The following is an 11,531-nucleotide window of genomic DNA, read 5'->3' as shown; positions in this document are numbered from 1 at the left end:
ACAGGGTTGCCAGCTCTGGGCAAAATTCCTGGAGATTTCGGGGTGGAGTTTGGATGGGGTAGAATCTGGGGGGAGGGAGCTCAGCAGGGCTGTAATGCCATACTGTCTACCTGTCAAAGCTGCTATTTTATGCAGGGGAGCTGATCTCTGTAGTCTGGAAACCAATTGTCATTGCCAGAGAACTCCAAGCCCCCCCCCGGGAGGTTGGCAACCTTAGCAAGTTAGCATAATAAAAAAAAATCTGACAAAAGCACGCGTTTTTTCGTGTTGCAGGAAGTTGGCCACAATACCATGTTCGCTTTTCATGCGATTAATATAATCAGAACTGCAACAAGCGGTGTTTTCTGTATCCCAGAAGTTTAACATAATAAAAAAAAGTATGTAACGTAATAAGGACATGCATATTGAATGCAATATTTCAGCTGGAGAGGGCGCCACGAAAAAACCGCCTTCGTTTTGTTTCGCCTTCTCGTCTTCGTCCGCTTTAACAGTTTCCAGCCCTTCGTTTCTGCTTGCCCACAGTAAACATGGATCCCTCCAAAGAACCCTCCCTCTTCCGGGCATCCAACCTGGCACCCCAGTCATAACCGCGCCCTCCTGCCAAGCGCGTGCCCGGAGTAAATATGGCGTCCCCCTTCCCTCCGCCCCGTTCTCTCCTCTTCCTTGCCACATCGCTCCCTTAACCAAAATGGCGCCCGAAACGCCCTCAGGAGCCGAGGCCCTCACGAAAAATGGCCGCTCCCCTTATCACTCTAGAGGCTGCCCGCCCGCCGCCTTTTTTCCAGCCCGGCTTCTTCGGCTTCACCAAGATGGCGGCGGCGAGAGGCTTCTGCGCTCGTTTGAATTCCATCCCCGCCGCCAAACTCGGACAATAACAGCCAGTGTCACCGGCGGAGGAGTCGCAGCTGCCCGCCCGTCTCCCTCCTCGCCCGCCATGGACTCCTTCCCGGGAGAAGACCCCACCTTGCCTGTGGAGTTCAACGGCAGGTGAGGCGGGGACCGTTAGAACCGTTAAAGTCCGGGGAGGGGCGGGGGGAGGCGCGCGCGCGCCGTTAACCCTCTCTTTCCCGTGCGGGGGATAACAAAGAGGGATGGGCTTTGAAAGTGGGTTTAAATCTCCCACTTATGGGGTAGGGGAAGGAGTCAAGCTTCCCTTCTGCGGGGTATCCTGGGTTTAGGATCGCTGAATGGCTGAGGAGGATCTAAAACCGAGGACGGGAAGCCTTTCCAGCTCACCAGAACTCAGGCGGGATGTTACAAAGTTTTTTGTTTTAAAAAAAAGATAAAGACAGATTCTTCAGACCAAGGTGTAAAAGGCCTGGCATGCAGTCTCTGAGCCTACCTGGCTCAACTACCTGCGTTGAGTTTATAAGGTTTCTGCTTAAGGTGTGGAGACATCAGATGTAGAGTGCTTTATTGCACTCCCCTATAATGCTAGGCCACCAAGACTAGATTAATTCGTCAAGACTAGATTAATTCATGCCATCGTATTCCCTATGTCTATGTATGGGTGTGAAAGCTGGACAGTGAAGAAAGCTGATAGGAAGAAAGTAGATTCCTTTGAAATGTGGCGTTGGAGGAGAGGGTCACAGATACCGTGGACTGCCAAAAAAACAAATCGGTGGGTTCTAGATCAAATGAAGCCTGGACTGACCCTAGAAGCTAAAATGACTAAACTGAGGCTGTCTTATTTTGGTCAAGTCGTGAGACGACAAGAGTCACTGGAAAAGACCGTCATGCTAGGAAAAGTTGAGGGCAGCAGGAAAAGAGGAAGACCCAACAAGAGATGGATTGACTCAGTAAAGGAAGCCACAGCCTTCAATTTGCAAGATCTGAGCAAGGCTGTCAAAGATAGGACATTTTGGAGGACTTTCATTCATAGGGCCGCCATGAGTCGGAAGTGACTTGATGGCACTTAACACACACACACATAATGCTAGAAGTGTGTCACACACACCCCATACAGGCAGAAAGAAAGACTTGACGCGATGCAGGGTTAACTCATGGAACTCACCCAGGATGTGGGAACCACCTGGGGTTGCTGACATCCAGGTGGTGGCTGGAGATCTTCCGCTATTACAACTGATCTCCAGTCGATAGAAATCAGATCCCCTGGAGAAAATGGCCACTTTGGCTGTCGGACTCTATGGTGTTGAAGCTCCTTCCTTCCTCAGGTTCCGCCCCCAAAATCTCCAGGTATTTCCCAACCTGGAACAAAACCATCACTAGTGTGGATGGCTTCTCAAAAGGGATGAGGCAGCTCCATGGAAGGGGACAATTCTCTTGCTGGTGGTGTCCCAAGGTTTGATTTTATTTCAGTTTTTATAATTCTCAAAGAGGCTTGAGGTAGACTACGATTAAAGTATTTAAAAACCAACATATGCAGTAGCACCTTTGTGTAAGTGTTAAATGGAGCATTCCAGTTTACAAAAAGCCTTCCTAAAAAGTTCTGTTTTACATAGTCTTCAAAAAGACAGAAACGTGGGAACTTTCTTCTGGTAAGTTGTTCCCCCAGCACAGACCCACAACTCAAAAGGCCTGGCCACAGCTGTATCAGAAGAACACACCTGTCTGCAGATGTGTTCAGTATAAGGTATCTCAGGACCATTCAGTAGTCTCAGACAATCAACTTGCTTTTGAGTTTATATGGCACTGAAGCTACAGTGCAGGTTTTTCATTGAAGCCCTAGTAGTGCAGGGCCCTAACAACCAGAGCACTGGTGGAGGCCTCGTCAATAGCTTTCAGCAATGATAGCAGAATAGAACCTTCATGTTTAGAGGCAGTGTACCTCTGGATACAAATAGGTTAGGGGAGGCAGGAGAAAGTGGTGTCTTCCTTACAAGCTTCTTGCTTGGCCACTGTTATGAAGCAAAGGTTTGAACTAACACGGCATTCTTAAGCAGAGTTAAACCTTTCAAAGTCCATCAACTTACGGTAAATGGATTTAGTAGGGTGCAACTCTGTTTAGGATTGCACTGTAAATGAGCTTTTAGTTGGTTCCAGCAGGCTGTCATGTAGTGGTAGCTGCTGGCTTTCAGAGACTTTCAGAGGAGACGATTTACTTATGTACCGTATGTATTTAGTCCAATGTATATCCCACTCAAAAGACATGTCAAAGTCACGATAAAGACATTCAACTTAAAACCGCTAAAACAATTCTAAGAAGCTAGTCCATGTAAAAGTCTGCGGGCAACTGGACAAATTCATAGAGGAGGAGAGATTTTTCAACATCTAGTAGTCCTAGGGACTAAACAGAGCTTCCTTGTTCAGAAGCATTGTACCTTTCATATACTGACTCTGATATACGGGGGCCAGTCTTTGAAACTGATGGGCAGTAGATTCCGAATTAACAAAAGGAAGTATTTTTAGACACAATATGGAACTAAATTGTGGAATTTGGTGCCCTGAGATGAGGTGTTGGCCAATGATTTAGATGACTTAAAAGGAAGCCAGATTAATTTATGGAGGTCTCTCAAGGATTATTAGCCATGATAATTAAAATGATACTTTCCTGCTCAGAGCCATCATGCTTCTGAACATCAGTCGTGTGTGTGAGAGAGGAGGGATGTCAAAAAATGGGAAAATGTGTCCTGCTTTGGACTTTCCTTAATCTGATTGGCTAATATTAGAAACCTGATGTTGGCTAGATGTACACACAGTCTGATCCAGCAAGGCTTCTTATATGTTGCTAAGGTTACCAACTTTTGAGCTGGTCACTGTATTTAATTATTAACCTATTTATGCTCTGCCCACTACCCCAACTTCCAAATGACTGCTCAATACTAGAATATAACAACTCAGCAGACCTAATTATGGCCAGTGTACAGGTTAAGCTGCTGTACATCCAAGTTTTATTTGATGGATGCTATATATCTATGTAGCAGTGAGCAGGTGAAGATAAAAGTTTAGCTCCAGGCCAAGAAAGGTTTCACTTGCTGATATCTAGAGATCAGACCTCTGGAGGTAAGTGTTCCTCATCTGATAATGTCTCAGGCTTGCCTTAAAGGCACAGGAGCAGGGGGTTGGGGAAAAAAGTAACCCTAGGGATTGGTTCTTGTAGGTTATCCGGGCTGTGTAACCGTGGTCTTGGAATTTTCTTTCCTGACGTTTCGCCAGCAACTGTGGCAGGCATCTTCAGAGTAGTAAAACTGAAGGACAGTGTCTCTCAGTGTCAAGTGTGTAGGAAGATATAGTCAGAAAGGGGTTGGGTTTGAGCTGAGTCATTGTCCTGCAAAAGTAATGTGCTAGTCATTGTCCTGTAAGTATCAAGATAATGTGCTAATGACGGTGTGGTATGTTAATATGGAACCATTGTATCCTGAAGTGATCAAACCCAACCCCTTTCTGACTATATCTTCCTACACACTTGACACTGAGAGACACTGTCCTTCAGTGTTACTACTCTGAAGATGCCTGCCACAGTTGCTGGCGAAACGTCAGGAAAGAAAATTCCAAGACCACGGTTACACAGCCCGGATAACCTACAAGAACCAATGAACTCTGACCGTGAAAGCCTTCGACAATATTTTTAACCCTAGGGATGTCTGAGAATGTGAAAAGAGCCTGGTTGGTTTAAGGTCCATGTGGTTGAAGCCTATTAAATCTAATTTTTACCTGTAGAGAGCCAGTGTAGTGTAGCGGTAAATGTGTTGAACTATGTTCTGGGAGACCCAGGTTTGAAACCCTGAACTGCCATGGAAGATTACTGGGTGGCCTTGGGCCAGTCACACACTCTCAGCCTAACCTACCTCACAGGGTTGTTGTGGGGATGAAATGGAGGAGAGGTGAATGATGTAAGCTACTTTTGGGCCCCCATTGGGAAAGAAAGGCAGGGTATAAGTGAAGTAAGGAAATAAATAATCCTTCCAAGAAAGGGTGGTGTACCAAGTGGAAAAGGAGAGGAGAGAGGTTTAGTTTTCTGGAGCATATTCAGAATCCTTCTTTTTGGGGGACCCACAGTAACAGTGGGATTAATAATCATCCCTACCATCTCTTTGGGGACATGGTGTTGGAAGGCAGTGGGGTGTTTTGGAGAGGATTGATGATAAATGTCTCCCTGTGCAAATTCCAAATAGTGTCTTCACAGAGTAACTACAACTGGAACTTTCTCAGCTCCCCACATCCTACAAATAATATTGTCAACTACCTGCCTTTACTAGAGGCAGTTATTTAGCCAGTGATGTTATTTATCTCCATGCCATGAAAACTTCCTCTGACCACTTCCAAACATGAAACCTCTATGAAAAGCACAGGACATTTTTCTCTAGGCCTGTTGGCAGCCTGACCTACAAACTCCAGTGATGTGCCATGGTAGAGTATCGAGCACAAAGATTTGCTTTACTCTCCGTCCACTAAGGCAGGTGGCTCACATACGAACACATGAAGCTGCCTTATACTGAATCAGACCCTTGGTCCATCAAAGTCAGTATTGTCTGCTCAGACCGGCAGTGGCTCTCCAGGGTCTCAGGTAGAGGTCTTTCACATCACCTACTTGCCTTGTCCCTTTAACTGGAGATGCTGGGGATTGAACCTAGGACCTTCTGCATACCAAGCAGATGCTCTACCACTGAGCCACAGCCCTTCCCCACAGCTCCTCGGCATGCTATTGCTTTACTATACAAAGACACCTCCGGTTAAGGAACTGGCTGTTACCACCGCCTACAAATGAGCTTTGGATTCAGCCTTGCAAATAAATCTTCAAAAACTACTAACCCTTCTGACCATGCATGATAATTTAGCTATATATGGAGCTGAAATAAAAAGGAACCTGTTTGTTTGAAAGGTTCTTTGTCTGTTCTTCTGGCGCTCGTTCTTACCACAGTCTACTTACAAGCCTGTTAGAGCACATCCTGACTCATCAATTACAGATACAGAGAGACTGTCAGATGTGTTTTTAAGAAATTTGGTGGGTGTCTTTGAACATTCTACCTTTTCCATCCTCCAGCACCAGGCAGAGAGTGGGAGGGAGGTTGTTATCTTAGTCATCGCAGGGGCTTCTAAAACACATTCATGGGGGCTTGCCCATCAGCTCCAGAGAATTAGGAAGCAATGGTTTGCCACTGCTGCTGGGAAGACAGATGTTCTCAGGGTCTGCCAGCTGCCAGCACTATCTGGCATTAGGATCCATTCTGTCGCTGTGTCCTGAGAACTCGTGAGAGGTGGCAGCGGGGCCATTCAGAACTTTCCTGCCCACGAGTTGGTGGCCTTTTGTGGGAGAACCTACTCCTTCTGGTGTTTTGGTTCGAGGCCATGTAAGTCTTTAAATGTAAGAAGGGGAGGGGCTGTGGCTCACATGAGGAAAGTCCCAGGTTCAATCCCTGGCATCTCCAGTTAAAGGGACTAGGCAAAGAGGTGATGTGGAAGACCTCTACCTGAGACCCTGGAGAGCTGCTGCCAGTCTGAGTAGCCAATACTGACTTTGATGGACCCAGGGTCTGATTCAGTATAAGGCAGCTTCATGTGTTCATGTGTGTAACCAAGACCAGAGAACTGGCTCTGTCCTTCTAACACTCATGTAATGTGACCCTCACACCCAGGTCCTTTTGGTAGCGGGGCTGCCACCGAGCATACCGCAGTCGTCAGACTGTAAAGTTACCAGTGCACGTGCAGCAGTAGCCTGATCGTCCTTCTCCATAAGAGGAAGCAGATGTTTTGGACCAGCTGAAGCTGGCCACAGATGCCACTTGGGTAGCCAGGGCCACCTTCAAGCCGCTGCTGCGCTCTTTCCGTTTTCTTTGCCTCCATCATAAGCAGTCCACCTGTTCCAACGTCAGCCGTGTCCTCTGCTGTCAGCATCTGCATCTCATGTGGCTCAAGCTTGTTCCTCCCCATTCAGTCAGTTACCAAATGAGCGCTGATCTAGGGATGCTCCTTGTTATGTTTCAGTGGCTGTCTCCAGGCAAGGCAGTTCCAGTCCCAAAACTAAACCAAGAGGCAGAATACGATAAGTTCAGATGATATATCTTTGGACCAGACATGCTGGGACTTTTGATAGTGTACTGTCTCCAGGTGGCAGAGATGTAAGATCTAGAATGATCTCAAGAAGATTTGGTAAATATGCATGTGAGAAGGCGCAGAAAGATACTGCACAGGTGCATATGTCTTCTAAACGCCTTCAATGCCAAACTGTCTTTCTTTTTCCCTAGTGTCAACTTTTCCCGACTGCCAGATGTCTCAGGGGATGAAATTCGTATCCCTTTGGGAGGTGGCGGAGGTAAGAACATTGTAAAGGCTTTTTTTAAAACAGGAAAGTGATCAGCTGTGTCTATGTTTTAACTTTCTGAAGAAGTAATTGGAATGTTAGTTCTCTAACAGTTGGCGTAAGTAAGGATATCTGAAAGGTTTCCCTAGAAAGGACAATTGGAAAGCTCTCAAGGGTTGTTTTTACATTCTGGGCAGCACAGTGGCCTCTAGCAGCAGTTGGAGACAATGCCAGGGAAATCCTCAGGAAATCCTTTTTCTAAAAATTGTGGCCCTCGCTATAATCAGGGCCATTTCAAGTGTGATGTGATGCACTGATTCTTAAACATCATAATATTGCAAGGCCACTGTTCCAGATTTCATGTTCTTTGCCAGCCACTGGTTTCCCAAACATACATCTGCCATGCGATAGTCCATTTGAAAAGCTTCTGCTAATTAAACCTCTACACAACTGTCCTTTCTAGGGAAACTTTTCAGATATCCTTACTTACACAACTGGCTACTAGTCAAAATTAATACTAGTCATGATGCATACCTATTCTCTCCAGGATCAGAGGAGCGTGCCTATTATATTCAGTGCTGTGGAACACAGGCAGGATAATGCTGCTGCAGTCGTTTTGCTTGTGGGCTTCCTAGAGGCACCTGGTTGGCCACTGTGTAAACAGACTGCTGGACTTGATGGGCCTTGGTCTGATCCAGCATGGCCTTTCTTATGTTCTTATGAGCATGCATATTTGGTGCTGTGGAACACAGGCAGGTTAATGCTGCAGTCATCTTGTTTGTGGATTTCCTAGAGGGACATGGTTGGCCACGGTATGAACAGACTGCTGGACTTGATGGGCCTTGGTCTGATCCAGCATGGCTTTTCTTATGTTCTTACTGTAGCTGTGCTGGTTTGACCAGTGTTGGTCAGTTGAGATGCTACTGTTCAAGGCCGAACTGGTCAACATGCAAAATTAGCAAGCTGCAGCCTGGCAAACAAATTGCCTTTGTCTTCTGTCCTCTTGGTTTGTTCTGGCATACAGAATTAAGTATTTAGGGCTTGGGGTGGGGTGGGAAGAATAGTAGTTATGCAGGCAGCTTGCAAAGTGACCTCTTACGGTCACTGGCCCACAGGTAATAGTGACTTTGTGTGACATGCGATGGGTTTGACTAGATGATTTTATGGTATCTTCCAGGCCTGTACAATTGTATGATTCTGTGATTTGTAGTTTGTAATTTCCCCCTGCAATAACTGATGATTCCCAGTGTTACCAAAGCCCTTGACTCTTGAATGCTGCCTTTTAGTCTCCTTCCAGAACAATTTATTTATGAACCTCTCAGATGCACCGAGACGTATTCTGCTATCTAATAACTGCAAGTGTAAGGTCTTTCATTCAGGCGCTAAGCCAGAGCAGAGCCTGGCATGCATCCCTCAAGGCTGAAAAAAAGGAGAAGAGAATTGAGCAGTTTGAATGGTGTTCCATATGCCACAGGCGTACGTGCTCCCCTTGTTCAGTAATTCCTTATGCAACTACCAGATTATCCTATCATCTACCACGATGTCTGAATACAGGGGGTTAACATTAAGCTCTGAAACTTCAAATGAAGGTTTAGATGTTAGCACTATGTAATAGGGAAATCCAAGCCAGAGAGGAAGAAGGAATGTGTGTTCCTGTTCTTTTGGAGGACTATCCAAAACAGACCCAATGCTTTTCACTAGTACTGGTGTAAAAATATTTCAGATTTCCAGTTAACAGAATGACCTGTCTATTGGTTCTTGTAGGTCATCCGGGCTGTGACCGTGGTCTTGGTATTTTCTTTCATGACGTTTCGCCAGCAGCTGTGGCAGGCATCTTCAGAGGAGTAACACTGAAGGACACTGAAGTAACACTGTCCTTCAGTGTTACTCCTCTGAAGACGCCTGCCACAGCTGCTGGCGAAACGTCAGGAAATAAAATACCAAGACCATGGTCACACAGCCCAGATAACCTACAAGAACCAATGAACTCTGACCGTGAAAGCCTTCAACAATATTTTGACCTGTCTATGTTTCTTAGATTTTTCCAGCCTTTGGTGTGATTATTAGGGGGCATATTCTTACTGTCATCAATTCTGTAGCCTTTTAAGGTACAAAACTATTCTTCATTTTCCTTGCAGAAGCAGTTTAGGCCTTGAGGATTGATCAGGGTCACCCAGTAAGCTTTGTTCTTGGGTGGGGATTTGAAATTTGGTCACCCCCAACCTAACCTGTACATTACCAACTGCTGCTGCTTTGTACAGCTACTTCAGTTTGAGTAACTCTTCAATGCTGTTTTGCTCTGTTGCTGCACCCGCTGGGAGATGAAATTAGGTGTTGCAGAAACAAAGATGTGTATGTGTGTGTGTTAAGTGCTGTCAAGTCCCTTCTGACTCATGGCAACCCTATGAATCAATGTCCTCCAAAATGTCCTACCTTTAACAGTCTTAGGTCTTGCAAATTGAGGGCCGTGGCTGCCTTCATAGAGTCAATCCATCTCTTGTTGGGTCTTCCTCTTTTCCTGCCGTCTTCGACTTTTCCTAGCATGATTGTCTTTTCCAGTGACTCTTGTCTTTGCATAATGTGACCAAAGTACAACAGCCTCAGTTTAGTATTTTAGCTTCTAGGGTCAGTTCACTCTTGATTTGATCTATAACCCATTGATTTGTTTTTTTGGCAGTCCACGGTATCCGTAACACTCTCCTCCAACACCACATTTCAAAGGAATCTACTTTCTTCCTATCAGATGTATGAGCGCCTATCATAGCACGAGAATTTGGGGTTGCCTTAAGTGACTTTTCTTTGAATGATCCTCCATAACTGGGATATGTTCTTTGCGTTTTACTGGCTGTCAGTTCTGCTTGCGTATGGAAGAATCCTGCTCTAAGAGGAATAAGAGAATGAAATTACAATGACCCATACATCGTACAGGGAGAGCAGAGACCAGTGTGGTGGATTAATTTATTCATTTATATCCTGCTTTTTCCCCCAGTGGGGACCCAAAGTGGCTTACAACAAAGCCAACCACAGCAAGACTAACATTACATGAACAAGCCTTGGGAATCCCTACATACCTGTCTCTCTTTGCTTGAAAACTAAACATTTCCGTAGTGAGCCAGAGTTCGGTTGTTTCATCTGAATTGCAATCTATAATTTTTTTCTCTTCCTTCCAGATCAAGATTCCAAGACACATTTTAATCCTGCTTTGATATTCTGTTGTAGAGGAATGCGAGCAAACCATAGTTTGTGGTTTGGGGGAAAATATGAAAAACTGTTCTTAGCCATAGAAGTGACAGTGTTTAATTTTGGAGCCATTTTCTGCAAAGTATGAACAAATCTGCAGTTTCTAGAGTCAGAAACCTTTTCAATTGCTTTCTCAAATTTGTAGCTTTACCAGATGTGGCGGAAGACACAGTTTCACCCACCAGAGCACGGACCATGAAGGATTTTGAAAATGTAAGTGAAACATGTCTAATTTGAGTAGCGCGTTACAGATTTAATTGGATTATTTGCAACATGTTGGAAAAGGTATTTGTGAATGTGCAGTTAAATGATTAATCTGGACCTTTCCCGCTCCTCCCTGAGATTGCATATACATCTTCTACTGTGTTCTAAACAAGAGTCTCTGTTGTTGCTTTTAGGAGTCACACAGCGCAATCCAATGGAGAGCTACTCCAGTCTAAGCCCATTGACTTCAATGGGTTTAGATTGGAGCAACTCTCCATAGGATTGAACTGACAGTGTTTTGAAACCACACCTTGTGCTTGGAGACTTCTTCTAGTCAGCTACGTATAAATCCAAATGTGTTTGTGGAGCAACAATGTTTCCTTTGTTGATAGTTTGCAGTGGAATCAGGTTTTGTCTAAAATAGTAGTTGAGAGAAAATGGTTGCTTTGGCTTATGGTTTAAATCAGGGGTGGTGGATTTGATACAATTATTAATCTTGAAATGCCTTTTATATTGTATCAAATCCCAATGACAATAAAACAGCAGGAGGTTGAAGATTCGAAGCAGTTTGTTTATTGGCCAATACACAAAAACACCTGGTGAAAATTGCCCAAGTCGCAGGACAATTCACACAAACATCAAAGGATTGCAAGCACGGATATAATCTTTGGTAATGGGTGGTACAAAGACGCAATACATAACGTAAGGACCCAAATACCCGATACTAGGGACCCCCGGATTAGCATACCCTATTAGAGAATCGGAGGCGTTGCAGAGAAAGTGGTGATCTAATTCTCTCTAATGAGCCGAGAAGACCCACCAGTGTCAGGTGCTTCTCTGTTTGATCTTAAATCATGGCTAACCTTATCTTGGACCTTGGTGCCTG

The 11,531-nt window shown here is 45.0% G+C and overlaps 1 protein-coding gene across 1 annotated transcript in view; it reads left to right on the top strand.

Moving 5' to 3' along the window:
- The first annotated feature begins 817 nt into the window (after window positions 1–817).
- Window positions 818–11,531, top strand: part of CDK5RAP2 (CDK5 regulatory subunit associated protein 2) — a 197,462-nt gene continuing 186,748 nt past the window's right edge. The window contains exons 1-3 of the mRNA XM_056860248.1: window positions 818–987; window positions 7,146–7,213; window positions 10,587–10,654. Coding sequence (XP_056716226.1) covers window positions 935–987; window positions 7,146–7,213; window positions 10,587–10,654 — 189 coding nt within the window. The 5' untranslated portion in view covers window positions 818–934. The remainder of the gene's footprint in view (window positions 988–7,145; window positions 7,214–10,586; window positions 10,655–11,531) is intronic.

This window comes from Euleptes europaea, chromosome 14 (genome assembly GCF_029931775.1).
Source record: "Euleptes europaea isolate rEulEur1 chromosome 14, rEulEur1.hap1, whole genome shotgun sequence".
Lineage (NCBI taxonomy): Eukaryota > Metazoa > Chordata > Lepidosauria > Squamata > Sphaerodactylidae > Euleptes > Euleptes europaea.
This window is presented reverse-complemented; position numbering and strand designations above follow the sequence as displayed.